Source organism: Salvelinus namaycush, chromosome 15 (genome assembly GCF_016432855.1).
Source record: "Salvelinus namaycush isolate Seneca chromosome 15, SaNama_1.0, whole genome shotgun sequence".
In the NCBI taxonomy this organism is placed as follows: Eukaryota; Metazoa; Chordata; class Actinopteri; order Salmoniformes; family Salmonidae; genus Salvelinus; species Salvelinus namaycush.
Genome location: NC_052321.1, coordinates 2,387,090 through 2,406,980, shown reverse-complemented (window position 1 = coordinate 2,406,980; position 19,891 = coordinate 2,387,090). Strand labels below are relative to the sequence as shown.

Here is a 19,891-nt window from a genome sequence, read left to right as displayed (position 1 = left end):
AAAGCAAAAATACAAGTACCCTACACATAGGCCACAAATATAACATATTTTGTGGTGCACACTTAGTACATATAGGTTACAGCCATTAAAAAAAATGCCCAGCGTGTAGAGAAAGATGAGTTAGGGCTATTGGATTAATGTAAACCTAATTAAATTGAAAATATGACATCAAGGTCAATAGGTAGCCTAATAGTGTCTTTAAAATTTACTTTCGAAGAAGTAGCCTAGCCCAGAAGTGCATCATCAGAGCACATCATGACGAAAATGACGATAGGACTATAGCTTTGTCGAATTTGTGATAAAACATAAGAGAAAAGTGTGACGTTTAAAATCACTTAAATTGCCCTAAATAATAATATATTTCAGTACAGTTTAAGAGAATATATTGGAGAACCATATTCTCAGTTCTCCTATAACGTACCCTCAAATCAAACTATCTTTTTTGTTTGTTTGTGAAAAACTTTTTCAGAAAGAACAATTCCTTAGGCTACTGAATCTAAACATCAAAATGGTATCACGCTTAGGCCTATGCTGACAAGAAGCGAAATAACTAAGTAACAATTTTGAGATGTAAACTGGGGTCGGGTTTAGACATGGCGAAGCGTAATAAAGAAGTAGATGGATGCCTTTATTATAATCAGGTGCAGCACGTGTGGTGGTGGCTGAGCACGAAAGGAACGATCTAACAAAACAGCCATAAAATATGCTTAACCTGACCTTGTATTACAAAGTACAAATAATAATGCTCCTGAGTAATTTAAAACAATTTCATAACCACATTATTTTTTTAAATAATAATAATGTACAATGTAGGCCTGTATGTTATAAAAATAGCCTATTATATTCAATATTGTCCAAACAGGAAATAGGTTTTTATACGGTTTCCAGTAGCCTACAATTTATTTCAGAATAATAGACCCTTCAACTGAAGAACTATACTTGGGATTTCATCTTCAGATGATTAGGCTACTGATTTTGTATTTTAGCCTATAAATTAACTGCAGTCTCCAGAATGCTCAACTGGCATGGAAATGTATTGTCTATTTTATTTATAGTCTGTATGGAATGTCAAGACTGGATTATTCATATTGACTATATAAACCTATAATTAAGCAATAAGGCCCAAGGGGGTGCCGGTAAATGGCAAATATAACACCGCTAAAGGCTATTCTCCACACAACGCAATGTGGAGTGCTTGGACACAGCCGTTAGCGGTGGTATACTGGCCATATACCACAAACCCAGAGGTTCCTTATTGCTATTATAAACTGGTTACCAACATAATTAGAACAGCAAAAATACATGTTTTGTCATACCTGTGGTATACGGTCTGATATACCATAGCTTTCAGCCAATCAGCACTCGGGGCTCCAACCACCCAGTTTATAATTCTAGTAAAAAAAATCTAGTTATAAACTGGGTGGTTTGAGCCCCGAACGCTGATTGGCTGAAAGCTATGGTATATCAGACCATATACCATGGGTATGACAAAACATGTATTTTTACTGTTCTAATTATGTTGGTTTATAATAACCAGTTTATAATAGCAATAATGAACCTCTGGGTTTGTAGTATATGGACAACATACCACGGCTAATGGCTTTATCCAGCCTAAGAACAGCCCTTAGCCGTGGTAAATATAGACCTATTATAACACCCACATTTTCCAAAGCAGAGATGTATGGTTCTTTGTTGGAAGGGTTGGCTATGTAGATAAAGTGTGATTTTTTTTTCTGTGTCATGATGTACGACACAATTGTCACAATTTAACAAATAAAAGACAGCATGGTTTATTTTTACACTGAATGATTTGAGAACACACACCTAACCAACACCACCCTGGAAATTGTAACAAAAGAGAGGCCCTATGAGGAAATATTCAACCAAATAAAATGATATAACCTATGAGAAAAAGAGGTGCACGTGTAGCTAAAATAAAGACAGAGAGAAGGAATAAAGACTGACAGAAATAGAGGGACAAAAAAGCCCTCTAGTAGACTCAGTAGGAGCAGTTATCCTCATCCGACAGCAGAAGACGAGACAACCACCTTGCCTGTTGGGAAGAAGCTAAGATTTTGTCTTTATTGTGTGGTTTAAGATATGAGCACTGACACTGACAGACTAAAATAAATGTTTGTCGCCTCCCAGTGGCCATTATATATATATCTAGCTCACCCGCCATTTTCTATGAGATAGAAGCTTGTGGGGCATTTAAGCCCTAAACGAAGCTTGTCTGACGGCCCGTATCACAGGCTGCATGCCACTCCTAAGACCAGAGCCAATCGAAGAGGGGCTGCTTAGCAAGGTAACTTGTACAGCAAGTCTTGTGAGCTAACTAACTAGATAGTCATCTATGCTGGTTGTTAGCTTGCATAAGTGATGTGTATAATTTATTTTTTTGTAGCATATATTTAACATTTCAGAAGTGGATGAGCTCCATTCGTGACAGGCTGATCAGATTCAAATAGCAGCCTCAAAGACTGAAGTTAGGATGCTTCCTTGTATGATATTTCATGAGCAAAGCTCTTAACAGTCAAAGTGCCTTATAGGCAGATGCATATTTGATCCAGTGGGATAATATGCATCAGCCAATAAGGCCCTTTGACTGCTAGGTGCTTTGCTCATGAAATATCATACAAGGCAGCATCCTGACTTATCAGCTTCAGGGGGCTGCTAAGGAATCTGATCCAGTGCTGAGACCGAAAGGGAATCTGATCAGCCTGTCAGGATTGGAGCTCACCCACTCTGTAAATATAAATAAAACATGAAGTGTCACAGAATTACACACATCAGTTGTACAAACTACCAACCAGCATTGATGACTATCTAGCTTACAAGACTAGCTAGCAGAGTTAGCTTGCTAAGAATGGCGCCGGTCTTGGGGCGGCACGCTGCCTGGAAGAGCCTTCTGTCAGGCGTCGTTCAGGGCTTTAAAATCCCCCACGGGCGCATTGCTCTGCTTCGGAACAAGGGAATGCAATTGCGGTAAATGTGCTCGTCTGAAAATAAGACGTTTCAACATAATGCACACAAAGGCTGTGGTTAGAGCGGCAGTCCAAGTATGATATTTTGCCAATCAGAAATGGTCTGCCTGTGCAAAACACAACCAAATAGACTTACATCAGAAAGTGTTGAAGGCTTCAAGCAGTCTCTGACGCGTGAGTTGATGGATGAATAGGTGGTCTGAGCAGTATCTATCCTCTGACAAAGATATTTCTTAAATTTTCAGATTCCTCATCAGTATCCTGTTGATGTCACCTAAACTACATAAAACGGGACTCACGTTGCGAAGCAATGCAGTGACAATATGCGAAATTCTGTACACTGAGTGTACAAAACATTAAGAACACCTTCCTAATATTGAGTACCACCCCCTCCCTCCTTTTGCCCCCAGAATAGCTTTAGTTCGTCAGGTCATGAAATCTGCAAGGATAATGAGTTCTAAAGCTGATTTCCTGCTACTCTACCACATTTTGCCAGGAGGTTAAGCAAACATTTTGCAGTTTTAAAGTAACAGTCCAGTGAAAATAACACTTTAAAAGTTAACACATACCCAAATAGTTGTTGACCCATTCAATACTTGTGACCAAAGCATACAATTTTAAAGTGTTCAACAAAAAAAAAAATGTATCTCAAAAAGACAATATATAACTTGCCATTTCCTTAAAATGTTGTCATCCTACTGAGGATGAGCTGGCCAATCAACACTATACTCCCATTTATATTTTTAATCACCGGGGTATACGCCCACCCCGTACCAACACAGAAAAGCTGCTTGAAAACAATTTCACTCATATTTCATAGAAATCTGGAATCACTGGCCAGTTACTTTAAAAACGTTGGGCAAAAACAAAGGTTTTAAACCTTAAAACTGATCGATGCACCATCATACCAGGTCATTTAATACCTAAAAACAAAAATGTATGAATAAAACACTTTGCGGCAGAAGATACCATTTCTTACTGATCTCTACAGCTGTCCAAATTCAAATCCTGTGAAATAAGGTCAACACATACTGGAGGAGTTACTGGCTAGCTACAAGTGGCTAGTTTAGCTAACAAACTGTGTCAGTTGCAGTGCGCAAGGCCAGAATGACACAATGAACCACCAAAAAGGTACACCCCATTTCTGTTAGAAACTTGAGAAAGAGTTGGACCATTTATGTGCCCAAAGTCGACCGGTAAAGCTAATTTCCTGCATTTTGCCATCGCTTATGATGCATTCATATGCTATCTTGGGGGCCCAGACCTTGATTTGAAAGAAATGGATTGGTCAACCTGGCAATGTTGCTCATGGATCAGTGAGATGGATATATTTTCACAGTATTTGAAGTACTGTAAATATGCCATAAGCTACATGAGGTCTAATTTTTGGGCCATAACGTCAGTGACAAGACATAGCATTCCGATTATCGTAAGCATGCGTGTTGAGTGACACTGCACCGAAGTGAATTCAAGATATGGACAGCGTGTTTCTCACGTCTGTGCTAATGCTATACAGGTTGTTTCAAACATATTTAAAAACAGCAAGATGCAGTCATAAATATAGGCCTACATGTTCAGCATCACCAATTACAAAATCCAAATCTCACTTGCCTGAAATATCCAATTGTAGGCAGAAATTCTCTACAATGCCACCCGCCTGTTTCAACAGTAACATACTTGACAGTGACCCAAGATCTAGTAGTTGTTGATGCAGAGTTCAGCACGGTGAAAAGATCACAAGCAAGAACACAGCTGCACATTGCAAACACCTACTGACACCACTCAAGAGTATGCGGGTCTAATAACAGCTTAACAAAGCAGCCCTTACCAACACCCCCGCAGCTGAGTTACAAGAAGAGAAAATAGCAAGATTGACTTTATTATTATACCACAGAGAAAAGCCAGTAGTGTTTTCACCAACATTGACATTCTGCAAGGGTGGTGGTGTTATGATAGAGCAGGCAGTGGAAAGAGATAGTAGTGGTTAGTAGTAAAAGAGGGATGTTTGGGGTAGAATTAAGTGTGTGTGTGTGGGGGGGGGGGGGTATGGCTTCCTTACCAAATAAAAGTTACCCTTAAAAAAAAAAATCTGAAAAAGGATGCACAGCATGAAAAGTGCTTACAGTCAAACAAGGGGAATGCACACGAGTTCTTGCTGAGTATACGACATTTATTACTTTGAACTGATTAATAGAAAGAATGGGGGCAAGGCCACTCGCGTCGACGCGGTCTTTAAGAAAACGGAAGGAAGAGGAAACAAAAATGGCGGGAGGAAAGCAGCCAATAAAAACATTAATAATAAACCAGTCCAAGAAAGGAGGGCAAATAAGTTCTTAAGACTGCAAACATAGCCCAATTTTGTACAATTGTACATAAAATTATACAATGACCAAGGCTAAACGTAACAAATCTTTTTGCTTTCACCGCCACCCCCCCCCCATACACTCTGCCAACACAAAAAAATAAACAAGGTCATCTCAATCATTTGTTTTAGTTCTTCTTTATAAACAGATGGAAGCATATGAAAAAGAAACTTCTTGAAGGAACCGATGATGGGACCCACTACAACAAATATCCACTGAGGAGACTCCCCCCCCACCCTCTGCGTCCTGATTGGATGATTTAATCTCCCACAGGAGGAGGAAGTTTACATAATGACCCGCATGGACTTCTGGCCACTAATAGTAGCCGTAGTAGATGACACAAAAAATGTCCACTAGAATTTTGCATGAGAAGAATTACAGACTTGTTTTCAGACTGTAAAAACAGGCGGGGGAGGGGGGAGCATATGAGTAAGAAAAAAAAGCATATGTTGTGGAATGGGGGGGGTTCACCTAAGGATGCTATGCATTAAAGTTGTAGTCCTATGAATAATAATTTCTTTTTATTTTACTACAAGTTCGAAGTCAGTCTTTTAAAGTAAAAAGAAATCAAGAAAGTCTTCATTTCGTTTTTTTTGTGTGCCCTTGGTTAATTTTTACCCCATTTAGAATTTCTTGAAATATCTGAATGTGATGGGGGTAGAAAGGGAAAAGAGGGGCCATTGCAGTCTTTTGCCCAAAGCAGTGACTGTTACTTGACACGTCCTTGGCGTTCCTGTGGGACACAGAAAACAAGAGTTCAGTTTGGGTACTTGCATCAAAACACACAAGACTTCAGAGTTCCAAAGTAATTCAGTAAAACAAAATGTTTCAGATCATACATAATTACCATGCTCACATCAATGGATGTAAGAGTAGAGGTTGTGGTTCTTCACATAATATTTAAAAACAGAATTAAAAAATAAATAAAGTTTCCACCACACTGAGAACCCATATCTACTGGTACCAAGCCAAGCATATCTCCCTACCGCCAGGTCCCAACAGTCCAGCAGAATAGTTCTACATGAATAAACAGGATATGTATAGCCTACAACACAGGAAGGCAAGTAGATTCAGCTGTGGGACGATTTGTCAGAGCGTATTTATAAAAATAATATATATTTTTATTATTATTATAATTATTATTATTATAATTATTATTATTATTATTATTATTTTTTAAATCGGGTGACCGGAACATAATTACAGTACTTTGTACACTACAAATTGACCACAACTAAGCCCCAAAAATATATATTTTTTCAATGTAATAAAGATCATAATTTAAATTTTTTTAAACATTTTTGGGGTGGGAATACTTGGGAACAGATTTCACCCCAATAATGTTCCAGATTTCCCAGTGATAAAAAAAGGTAAAATAAATAAATAAAATAAAAAACTTTGGGGGACCTAGCCTACTACATTCAGTTCTGACCACCTTTTCAGACATTTGCAATGCTCATCCGTTGAGAGAAATGGGCCATTTGCAGTGGTGTAAAGTACTTCAGTAAAAATACTTTAAAGTACTACGCAAGTAGTTTTTTTGGGGTATCTGTATTTTACAATTGATATTTTTTACTTTACAGGTTGGCTCCCGAGTGGCGCAATACATTAATTTTGGATGCCTATCCTGACGTTCAGTTTGTTCTATAGAAAGTATTTGACTCTATTGACAAAATTAAGGAAAATTAAGGGATTTCGGCAAGGCCATTTTCTTGCCTGCCGAAATCCTTAAATGTCCTTAAATTTTGTCACTAGAGTCAAATACTTTATAGAACAAACTGCACGTCAGGATAGGCAACCAAAATGAATAATTAATGTATGTGTATTATACTAAACAGAGGGAGTACAATGTAGGCAAGCAAACATTCCAGAACAACTACTAGTCGAATAAGACATGGGAGAGATGACGAATTTTAGCAAAGAGATTTATTTCAAGACTAATACACTTGAAAACATAATAGCCAAAACTGCAGACATTACTAGTGCCTCTCCCGCGATCAAACCGCTAAAAAAAAAGAAAGAAAGAAAGAAACACAGCCAAACTTGATCATTTTGACAGCTGCCTTGAAGGACACATAAAAAAAATGCTTCTGCTACTCAGATCAGTGAAATATAGGCGACAACGGAGTGAAGAACATAAATCTCAAAAAGGAAGCAAGTCACAGCAATGAAGAATTGAGTGTGTGTGCGTTCACGCGAAGGGGCGGGGGGTTTCGGCACAACACCTGTTTCAGACGTGTACCTGTCGGTCAGTCACCGGGATCGGCTTGTAACAAGTCACACTTCGTGATAAAGACAGCGCAAGAACTTTGTCGGCGCCTACGATCGCACTTAGTGGTATTTTAAAAAAAATAGTCAGACCTAGATCCTGTCACACGGAACAAGCAAAGACTTCCGACAATCGTTTACAACCTAAGAATTTGCCCACGACGTGGACATTTGTCTTGAGGCTGCAAAATTGTGGCATAATGTGGTTAAAAATCGTATGGTCAGTGCGGTCCTTAAGGTGTCAGTCTGACAAGAAGAGCAGAAAAACAGTAGGATTTTAGATGCTACACCAGACACATACTTTTTGACCAGAGTAAGCCACTTTATCAAGCTACGTGTAGAATTCTTGTAAATAGAACCAGAGGACCATTTATTGAAATGAATTGCAAAAGTGACATCTAATGTAGCAGGCTTGTTAGACTGGGTTTACACTCCACCAAGTGTTCTCCGTAAATAAACCTCACCGACACTAACGTAAAGTCACAAAATGATGGCATGAACCAAAATCTCTGTGCAGTGGTCTCGAAGCGGTTGTGGAGCCTCTACGGAGTACACCTAATGGAGACTAATTCCACACTAAGGTTAGGCTATTACAATAGCAATAAGTGGTGGCTAGGTCATTACCTGAAGTCTGTAATGACTCCTGCTGGGGTTGGGGTTACTGGGGTACGGCTCGCTACCCTGGACCTCCACCTGGTAACAGAACATCATCAGGCTTTAGTTTGGAACAAAACATGAAAGGGAAAACCTTCAATCTTGGGCATACATGCATCAACAACTTAATTGATTTACAGTAAGTGGACTCAGGTATTGAAGTGGCTACAGATTAAACATTACAATTGAAATCACAAAATCAAAAATGATCACCAAAACATTAACATTTTACTTCATTGGTAAGTTATACCACAAAGATCATTGGTCATTTGAACTGTCAGTATCCCGCCTTTCTCTCTTGTGCACATGCCTCTCAGTTCTCCTCGGACCACGAAAAGGCATGTTAATATTATACAAATTCCAGTCAGTATCCAGTGGTAAATCACCAACTTGCATCAATGTGTTAACCACAAAACTAAAGACAAAACACAGATCTCTTGATTGTCTAGATAAGAGGAAGCAGTAGTTAACGCAGTGATATGTTTATATTCGACAGCCAGTAAATATGGAGTCTTTTCAGAATATGTACGGGGAGTTTGCTGTTAAAACACCACCAGGTGCAGAGCAGATGCAACAGAGTAAATAGGTATTTTAACATCATAGATTTAGCCGGTGGTAACTTGTGGAATAGACACCGGCTGGAACGCGGTTTTAACCAATCAGCATTCAGGATTAGAAACACATGTTGTATAATGTGAAATACCCCCAGGTGCAAAGCAGTTTCCTTGCAGCAGTAAATAATGCAGACCTTGTTTCGCGCACAGCCTCAGTCATGCAATGTGGATATACTGATGGAAAAGGACGCTACGCCTCTAAAGTAACCGTCCAGTGTTTCCAGATTGCTATGAAATATTACGAGTGAATTAATTGCAATTGTCTGTGTTGGAATGGTGTGGGCGTACCCCAACAGAATGGTGTATACCGCAGATTGGCCAGCTCATCCTCCTTAAGGGGATTACATTATCCTCAATGCAGTGTTTTTTTTTTTACTGTTTGAGATACAAGTTAGAGGTGGGGTTTTGTAGGGGTTTATTCCATTTATGTTTAGGCCACAAATAAAAGCATAGGATGAGTCAACCACATTATTTGGATAGGGGTTAACAGAATAGGAACTTTGTGAGATTTTCACTAAGACAGTTACTTTAGAAAATACATTTGTCATTGCATACCACTATGTAAGAAGCATGGTTTGAGCTTCCACTGAAATAAGATTGAAGGAAACACGAGGCAGAAATCAAATTTGCGACGTCATTGAGACATGCCGTTCCAACAGAGTATTATTAAGCGAAAGACTGTCAAATATAACCCAATAACTAGGCCTGTTACGATGTAAGGAAAGATGCTTCGTCTTCTCAGAGGTGACAAACAAGCACTCTGGTCTGTATAAAAACAGGTCGGTAATACAGATACTCACTTTAGCTCTAACTCTAACAATAATCACTATGATGAACACAGCTCCAGTCAGAACCAGAGCCAAAAACGTATAAAACACGTCAAATTTATATTTGGACCTTAAAACCAGTTGTACTGCTCCCTCCCATTCTGATTTAGACCTGGGACACCAGGTCAATGAATTCTGAGATAGAAAAGCATGAGTAGCCCAGACCTTGTGGGGTAAAGGTTTAAATACCCCTGCTACAGACTATCATCCTAATTAGATGGCTTTTGCTAACGTGTGCTTCAATATAGCATTTTCAAAACATGTTGCACGGCTGTGTAGACGTTGGTACATTGAGCAAGTATTTGTTCCCAACACCAAATAATTAACATACAGTATGTATACAAAAGTATGTGGACACCATCAAAATCAGTGGATTCGGCTATTTCAGACAACAGTTGCTTACAGGTGTATAAAAAAAATAAAAAATGTAAACGAGCACACAGCCATGCAATCTCCATAGACAAATATTGGCAGCAGAGTGGCCTGAACAGCTCAGTGACTTTCAACATCATAGGATGCCACCTTTCCAACAAGTCAGTTCGTCAAATTTCTGCCCTGCTAGAGCTGGCCCGGTCAACTGGAAGGGCTGTTATTGTGAAGTGGAAACGTCTAGGAGCAAGAACGGCTCAGCCGTGAAGTGGTAGGCCACACAAGATTACAGAACGGGACCGGCGAGTGCTGAAGTGTGTAAAAATCATCTGTCCTCAGTTGCGACACTCACTACCGAGTTCCAAACTGCCACTAGAAGCAACATCAGCACAATATCTGTTAGTCGGGAGCTTCATGAAATGGGTTTCCATGGCCGAGCAGCCGCACACAAACCTAAGATCACCAAGTGCAATGCCAAGCATCGGCTGGAGTGGTGTAAAGGGCGCCGCCATTGGACTCCGGAGCAGGGAAAACGAGTTCTCTGGAGTGATGACGCGTACGTCACCATCTGGCAGTCCGACGGACAAATCTGGGTTTGGCGGATGCCAGGAGAATGCTACCTACCCAAATGCATAGTGCCAACTGTAAAGTTTGGTGGTGGAGGCGGAATAATGGTCTGGGCTAGGCCCCTTCGATCAAGTGAAGGGAAATCTTAACGCTACAGCATACAATGACATTCTTGAAGATTCTGTACGACGAACTTTGTGGAAACAGTTTGGGGAAGGCCCTTTCCTGTTTCATCATGACAATGCTCCCGTGCACAAAGCGAGTTCCATACAGAAATGGCTGGTTGCGATTGATGTGGTGTGGAAGAACTTGACTGGCCTGCACAGAGCCCTGACCTCAACCCCACCGAACACCTTTGGGATGAATTGGAATGCTGACTGCGAGCCAGGTCTAATCGCCCATTATCAGCCCCAACCTCTAATGCACGTGGCTGATTGGAAGCAAGTCCCCACAGAAATGTTCCAAGAGCTAGAGGAAAGCCTTCCCATTACAGTGGAGGCTGTTATAGCAGGAAAGGGGGGGGGGACCAACTCCATATTAATGCCCATGATTTTGGAACGAGATTCAACAAGCAGGCATCCACATTCTTTTTGACTGAAGGACCGATGTAAACATACATTTCATAATGTGAACAGAAGCCTCAGTCAAGAATGAGGGTTATGTTTTGGATAAGATGACGTAGAGGTCGGAGCATAATTATGAATATTCTAAACATTTTGGGAGTCAATATAAAAAAAAGGTCAATGATAAAATGCATCTTGGTGATCACAAGGGTTTGTTTACATGACTCCTGCAAAAACCTTTCCACTTCCCCTTTTAAAATTGTATAAGGCATTCCCTCCAGGATTTTTGCGAGCGCTGAATTTTTGGCAAGATCAACTATCACATATTATGCGAGGGCTCACAATGTCAACCAATCACCTCACGTTTGCCACATAAAATGGCTTAATAAAGCAACATGTCAAAGTTTTGCCACCAGTCATTGCAAATTGCCATGCAAAGTGTCAGTCACAGCAGAATCAGCCATCACAAAACAACACTGTGGAATCCTGGAGGGACTGATATGGTGACATACAGTCGCCTCTATAATTAGACCATTGATTTGGTAGACCAAGCATCTGAAAAATGTCCCAAATAACAGTAACAAATGCATCAATTCCCAATACACAAATGGGGACACATTTCCACAAAGACAAAAATAAAATTTAAAAAATGTCACATTGATCATCAATTGGATACCGAATGGTTAATACCCATTACATTTCATATGGACACACCCAATCAACACTGAGGTCAGCATTCGTAAATCACAAATCCATGTGATATAATAAATCGCACATGATTTTTTTGTTTTATTAACTTATTTTTAATATTATAACTTGGAAGTTACTGAACTTTGTTTCTGGCATATCCACATTCTCTGTAGGAATGGCACGTTGTAAGATGACCACATACATAACGACTGATAATCTTTTTCAACTATTGCACTCGTCAACTGGATTTTTTGCTGTCAAAACCTTTGCGAACACACCCATGGCTTCCCATGCCACTCCCCAAGCACACAACCCAAGATGTAGGGCCTATTTGTTTCCCCAGATGGGCGAAGGGCAGGCCTTTACCTTTTTCACACAGTCCTCCTCCTCTTGGCGCTTCTCGTAGTGGGAGAAGTCGTCAAAGATGGAGGTGGTGTGCTTGTAGCCGGCGATGATCTTCAGCACCTGCCGTGCCTTGTCCAGAGGCACTTCCTGTGTGTCCCGCGAGTTGGTGACTGGCTTATTCTCGTTGTTCTCCAGGCGGATGTGCCGCAGCTGGCTGTTGGGAACGTCCTTAACAAAGATCCAGCGCACGTCAAAGCGCCCCTTCCACTTGTCCTGCGACCACACGCCGGCGCAGGTATTGTAGTCCACGGGCGAACGCATCTCCGCCACGCCGCAAAAGTGGCCACTGCCGTTGACGCTGAAGAGCAGGTAGAGGGGGCCCTTGGCGCCCAGAGAGCGGTAGGCGGCGTCCAGCCGCTTGTTGCCGTGCTCTGTGCTACACCAGATGTTGTACTTGATGGAGCGGTGGATGTCGTCCTCTGAGTAGCTCTTGATGATGAACACACGGCCCTGCTTGAGATTCCAGTCAAAGTCTTTGGGGTTGTAGTTGTTGACCAGGCGCAGCTTCTCCAGCACCGGGTGGGGCTCCGAGGGCACCAGCACCCCACCCAAACCCGAGTTGGGGGGCGACTGCCCCGCCCCACCCACAGCATCCCCAAAGCCGTTGGCACGGTTCCGTGGAGGGACCCAGCGGGTGGGCTGAGATGGCTGGTTGGTGGGCGGGGGGCCCTGGGAAAGCTGCAGCTGCCCGTTGGGGGGGAATTGGTGCTGCCCCAGCTGGGCCGAAGAGGCCACCAACTGTCCATTGCTGAGGGGCAGTTGTGGGGTTCCTCCGGCCATGGTGCCGGGCTGAGGTGAGCCTTGGTTGGGCGGCTGCCCGTTGCTGGGGAGAGGCGCCTGCTGGGGGGTGGACGCTTTAGGCATGGTCCCCTTGTTGTCCCATGTACCAATGTCCATGTTGTGTTTGATGGGCGGAGGGGGCAGGTTGGTCCCCGCTATGCCACCCTTGGTTTTCAGCTTGGGCTGCGGCTTGGCCGGCTTGCTGGCAATGTCCGCCCAGGAGGCGGGCTTAGCGGGGGCGATGGACACGGGGGGCAGTGGCATGCTGGGAGCTCCACCAGAAACCTGGCTGTGGCCTAGGGGTCCCCTGGGGAGGCCAGAGCCCACCACCTTTGGGGCCCCCATGTCCCCGCCACCAATCTTAAGTCCAGCCATGCCCTGGTCCAAGCTGTTCATGCCAGGTGCCTTGTTGAGGGGCTCGTTCTGGGCGAAGGGGGACTGTCCGTCGATCATGGCGCCACCTAGCGAGCTGGGTGCGTAGGCATAGCTACTGCTGTAGCCAGAGTTCTGCGTAGACTGTCCCTGAGAGCTGTTGTTGCCCCAGGCAGAGAAGTCCATACTGCTGGGAAAGAAGTTGAAACTGTGCTGGCCCAAGAAGGGGTTGCTGCCCAGCGGGCCTGGCTGGCCAAACATGGGATCAGGCAGGAAGTGGTGCTCCCCGTTGCTCAGCTGTCCATACGAGGTCAGGTAAGGCATGGGAGGATCTCCACCGGTGGACCATGCTGCCTCGTTCAGGGAGTAAGAGAATCCTATGGATGGGCTGTAGTAACTGGGCATGTAGGAGTCCGACATGGCCGTATAGGCATTGCTCTGCGGAGAGAAGAAAACCCTGGTTAGCCTGCTGACAGTTTCAATCATTACAAAAAGCAGGGCATCGATCTGATGGCCATCCTCGTTTGGATCTCTGTCAGCCTCGGCTGCCACTTAGACTAGGACGACTGTGGCCACCTTCACACCAGTGAACTGCTTTATGGAGGAGAAAACAGTGGCATTCCTTTGACTGGAGGAATACAGGCTCCATTATGGCCCATTTTTCTGGGAAGTGCCCACCACTGAGGGCACCCAACAACAGATGTTACAACGAGATGAAGGACAGTTTAACTGCAACTAGAAAAAGAAATGGACTACGCAGTAAATTGGTGAAAGAAGTCTATGTGCTAAAAACATGATGAATTGCAACAGTATAAAAGTCATTCACTGTAAAGATATACAGCGAGATCTCCCCATTATGGATGACTAATGTAAACGTACCAGTGGGAGTTTTACCATCATAACCTATGAGTAATTTAGCTTGTTGAGCATCATCATCATTTCTATTAGAACTGAGGCCGTGTCAAAATGTTAAGTGAACGAACGCTATTTTCCTGCAGTCTAAGCAGGCAAATGTTAGGAACAGTGTGGGCCTAGTCAAACTGATGGTAGTGGACCGGTACTCACCTGTCTGGCCTGAGGGTTCAGGTAAGGCTCAAACTCATCATCATTCAAAGTAACCTTTTGGGTCACAGCTCCGTTTTGCACTGGAAAGGAGGAGTAGACAGCAATGTAAAGAGACAACTCTTTGATACATCTTTTTTTTGCATAAAGTTGAAATAGTCCATGCAACTAAATCACAGGCCTAGATATTCACAGCTGGTCATGAGTGTGACACAGAATAAGAGCCAGGAAGTCATGAAGCTTGATGAGATATCTCTAGCATTGCACAACTACAGTTCACAGCCACACAATATGCTGTTTTTAATGCACTAAAAATGGGTGATGTAAACAAATACATGGAACTTGTTGAGTTGGACAAGAGTTATCTTTCCTGCTGGCTAGGTCTATAGTGTACCACGTATAAAACAAATGACACTAGGCCTTAGGGGTTGTATGAGGTGCTGCGGTTAATGCTAGATACGTTTTTGTTGACAGATTGTAACTGCAGCACAATTGACACATGCAGAAGCGGCCTGTTTATCACAGTAAATCGGTTGCAACCACCCAATTGTCAGTGATATCGGTGAGATGAGGTGCAGTAGAATATTGTTTCTAGCTACAACTTGAGGAGAAAACTCAATCGATTTGTATTTAATATCGGTGATTGTAGTTATGACAATGTTACACTTGTCAGAGTGTTTCAGTTCGTCCTGGCATAGCTAATCAGAATCTGAAAGTAAATTGCCAGACTGGAAAACAGGCATGGCTAGTAAACAAAGTTGCCTCAAAACATTGAAAGAGAACTGAAACATTGCAACTTCGTGGTTTATATGACAATATACTTGCTACTGGAAGACGTGTCACTGGCAGGCAATTCATGAGTGTGTTCACGACCGCGAAGAATCGTTTAAACACGGAGGTTAGCCAACGAACTAACGTTAACCAACACATTAGCCTAACAACATGTTCAGTTTGCGTGGGAGGTTTAAGCCTAACTTGATGCAAACACATTCGTTTGTCAACTTACTCATTGCAAAGAGTTGCTATCATTTAACCCATGAGCCAGCAAGCCACTAGCCATCTGACTTAGGAAATGCCTAGCCAGCTAACTTGCGAATGTAGCAGTGGACGCTCATGTTAGCTAGCTAGGTAGCGCGGGCTAGCTAGTTAGTTACCAAGCTAGCTACCAACGCTAATGGATTGCCTCAAAATCCACAATGGTGTATTCACACAAATGACAGTAAATGTCATTAAAAAAACAAGACTGATTAAATAGTACCAATTTATCGGAATATTTTTCACGTCCAATCAACTATAGAAGCGAAATGGGCGCAATGCGAGATTGGCCTGCTATCTGGCTAGCTAACTATCATCACATCCGCGCACGCAGAGTAGGGTTTCCGAAACCACCACACGGGATAAAAAAAAATCCGCATACAGAGACAGTAAACTTGTCATGTTACAATAGCTTACCTTTGTTTCCTTGGCCTTTCGGTCTCTGGATTGGGTCCAGGTGATTCATGAAGGTTTGATTTATGAGAAAAGAGGAAGGGAAAAATAAATGAAGAAATGTATATTCACCAGTGAAGTCCTTTAGCAGGTGGTCAGGCCTACTGCACTAACGTTAGCTAGCTACAGAGAGAGTCACTGCCTCTGGAACAAGCTATCCTGGTTACCTCGATAGATATTCATAAAGTGACTCTCTTTACCTGTTCAAGAAGGCTGCTGGCTGACATGTCTTTCTCCCTGGAGCCTTTGTATTTTAATATTTTTTATTTATTTAAGCGGCAGGGTGTATGAAATGTATATTGAGAGTTAGTCAAGAGCCCCTGTCTCTCTACAGAGCTTAGAATCTACACAATGGCGGGATGCAGTCCTTTAGCTCTCTCGGCGCTGAAAGACTTCTTCAACATGGCTGAGCGGCTGCGTTTATCGATGGCATTTATTTATGACGAACATGCGCCCCTCAACGGCATGGAGGAACTATATGATGCAGGTAAGCGATCTATATGAAAAACAGACATTTAACATATTGTAATAATTGTTACAATAGATAAACGGAGATTGTCTCATAATTAGGAATGTAGCTATATTGACTTAGACCAGGGATGGGCAACTGGCGGCATGCGGACCGCCCCCTTTTTGTAGGGCCGCGGATGAATTTTCCAAAACGATAAATGTTTTTTTTTTTAGGGACTCAGTCATTGTCTCACCTTACTGTCAAGAGTTACAATACTATAATTCACAAGTTGCAATTTCGAAATTTGGTTGTATAATTAAGAAATAATGCACGAGATGTTGTGGTATATGGCCAATATACCACGGCTAATGGCTGTTCTTATGCGTGACGCAAGGCGGAGTGCCTGGATACAGCCCGTGGTATATTGGCCATATATCATAACCCCCCCGAGGTGCCTTATTTACTATTATAAACTGGTTATCAACGTAACTAGAGCAGTAAAAATACATGTTTGTCATACCCATGGTATACGGTCTGATATACCACGGCTGTTAGCCAATCAGCATTCAGGGCTCGAACCTCCCAGTTTATAACAGCAGTTTTACTCTTGTTATGTCAGTCACTACAGTTATATGCACGAATAGTCAGATTAATATATAATAGTTTGATTTAAACGTTTACATGCTTCGCAAGAATAACTATTGACGTATTATTCGTTTTTAAATTTACATAGACACATCTGAAATCAGGTTTACTGATGGGACTTTGATAAATGCAGAAAATCGGCAATCAAAATAAATGTTCTACCACAGCAACCATGTTATTTTTGTGAACCATATTTGATTCTGAGTTTGGACATATAAAGTCAACCTGGACTCAGGGGTAGACGTAACATAGTAAAAGTAAGTCTGTAATGTTTTGTATGGTAGGTCAAAATCAAATGAAATGTAATGTCACATGCACTGAATGCAATTGGTGTAGACTTTACAGTGAAATGTTATCTTAAAAGCCCTTCCCAACGATGCAGAGTTTAAAAAATAAAAACGTAACACGAGGAATAAAATAAAATATACAAGAATGGAGCTCTATACAGGAAGTACCAGTACCACAGTCGTGTCATCAGCAAATTTAATGATGGTGTTGGAGTCGTGCATTGCCACGCAGTTGTGGGTGAACAGGGAGTACAGGAGGGGACTAAGGATACACCCCTTAGGGGCCTCCGTGTTGAGGGTCAGTGTGGCGGAAGTGTGTCAGCCTTCCAAAGCACTTCATAATTACAGTTGTGAGTGCTACAGGGCGATGGTCATTTAGGCAGGTTACCTTGCAGCTTTTGGGAACAGGGACACTGGTAGACAGCTTGAATGATGTTGGGATTACAGACTGGGACAAGAAGATACAGTATGTCTGTGAAGATACTTGCCAGCTGGTCTGCGCATGTTTGAGAACGCGGCCTGGTATTCCGCCCGGCGGCCTTGTGATTGTTAACCTGTTTAAACTTTTTGCTCACATCTGCCACGGAGAGAGAGATCACACAGTCATTCGGAAAACATGGTTTTTCCCTCATGGAACAGTGTTATATTCCTCAAAGCCAGCATAAAAGGCATTTAGCTCTTTTGGGAGTTCTGCATCGCTGGGAAACTCACGACTGTGTTTGCCTTTGTAATCCGTTGTCCTCTGCAAGCCCTGCCACGACGAGTGTCGGAGACAGTGTAATAGGATTCCACCTTCCTCCTATATTCTCCTTTTGCATGTTTGATGTCTCATCGGAGGTTGTAGCGGGCTTTCTTTTATCCGTCCATGGCCTTGTCCCGTTCTTTGTAAGCGATAGCTCTAGCCTTTATCCCAGCACGGATATTGCCTGTACTCCATGGTTTTTGGTTTGGATACGTTCTTATGGTCACTATGGGAATGACATCATGTATGCACTTATTAATGGAGCTCGTGAATGCTGTGGTAAACTCTTCAATGCTATCGGATGAATCCCGGGAACATATCCCAGTCTGTACTAGCAAAACAATCTCGCATCTGCTTCATCCGAAACCTTCTGTATTGAGGACATCACTGGTACTTCCTGTTTGAGCTTTTGTTTGTAGGCAGGAGAATGGAGTCATGGTCAGATTTGCCAAAGGGAGGACGAGGGAGGGCTTTGTATGCGTTTCTGTGGGTAGAATAAAAGTGGTTTCGAGTTTTAGCGCCGCCCTGGTGGTGCAGGAGACGTGTTGTTAGAAGTGAGGTAGGACGGTTTTAAGTCTCCTCGCGTTAAAGTCTTCGCCCACCAGAAACGCGGCCTCTGGGTGAGCGGTTTCTTGTTTGTTTATGGCCCCATACAGTTGATTGAGTGCCAGTGTTGGCTTGTGGGGGGGATGTAGATGGCCGTGATAATTACAGATGAGAACTCTCTTGGTAGATAAAAGAGTCTGCAGCTTACCATGAGGTATTCTATATTAGGTGAGCAAAAGCTCAAGATTTCCTTTACACTGGAGGCAGCACACCAGTTGGTGTTTATGAAAAAACACACTCCACCTTCTTTCAATTTGCCTAGAGCCGCCATCCAATCCTGCCGCTGTATGGAGTACTACATGCATAGCGTGATCATCCAGCCACGTTTCGGTAAGACATATAATATAGCAGCTGTTCAAGTCTCTCACATAGGAGACTCTCGAACGAAGTTCATCCATCTTATTCTCGACTGGACATTTGCCAATAGAACGTAGGAGAGCGCCGTTCGGTTTTCTCTTCGGCTTCAATTTCCCTAGGGCTCCAGCTCGTCTCCCTGTCCCGCGTCTACACCTGTGGCGTTTTTGTAGCCCATGTAACAAAGGAATATGGTCCAGTGTGAAAAGTGGAACAGCCGAGTCGGGCACTGCGTCCCCTCATGATGAGTTCAGAATTTGCTGTGGCCCCCATCCCTCAACAATGTTGCCCATCCCTGATATAGACCTACTTAAATTCCCCACATAACTCAGAATTTCTGTAGGCCTACTGGAAGTTGTATGCTTTTTTCAAGATAATCTTTCCATTTCAAGCAAAGTTTTATCCATACATTTGGAAAAAGTTTCTGGCTTGTTTCTAGTGTAACCATTTATGGTTCGAACCTTTTCATCTTTGGAATATATATATATATATATTTTATTATGAAAATATTTCAAAGTAAAACCAATTCATTCATCTGTGTAAAAAGCTGTCTCCGTTGAATAACCCTTTGACAACCCTATGTTTTTGTTGTTGTTGAATTTTTAGGCATAAAAAAGGCTAACTCCATACTTTTTACCCAATTCACCCAATTCTGAGGAAGATTCTTTAGATTTACAGTCACAAAAAGCAATTACAGGTGTATTTTTTTGCTATTTTCAGTAGTCTACGTCTTATTTATTTAATTAGACTCTCAGCATCTGAGAAATGGCAATTTCCCATGATGCACCAACTGAAATAAA

The 19,891-nt window shown here is 42.4% G+C and overlaps 1 protein-coding gene across 1 annotated transcript; it reads right to left on the bottom strand.

The window, feature by feature from the left end:
• Positions 1–5,133: 5,133 nt before the first annotated feature.
• On the bottom strand, positions 5,134–16,427 carry LOC120060103 (YTH domain-containing family protein 2-like). Its single transcript, XM_039009183.1, has 6 exons — positions 16,207–16,427; positions 15,971–15,995; positions 14,522–14,601; positions 12,266–13,894; positions 8,240–8,308; positions 5,134–6,080 (listed from the first exon to the last, which is right to left on the bottom strand). The coding sequence occupies exons 1-6, from the start codon at positions 16,231–16,233 to the stop codon at positions 6,057–6,059; spliced, it is 1,854 nt and encodes a 617-aa protein (XP_038865111.1). The 5' UTR covers positions 16,234–16,427; the 3' UTR covers positions 5,134–6,056.
• Between the last annotated feature and the right edge of the window lie 3,464 nt (positions 16,428–19,891).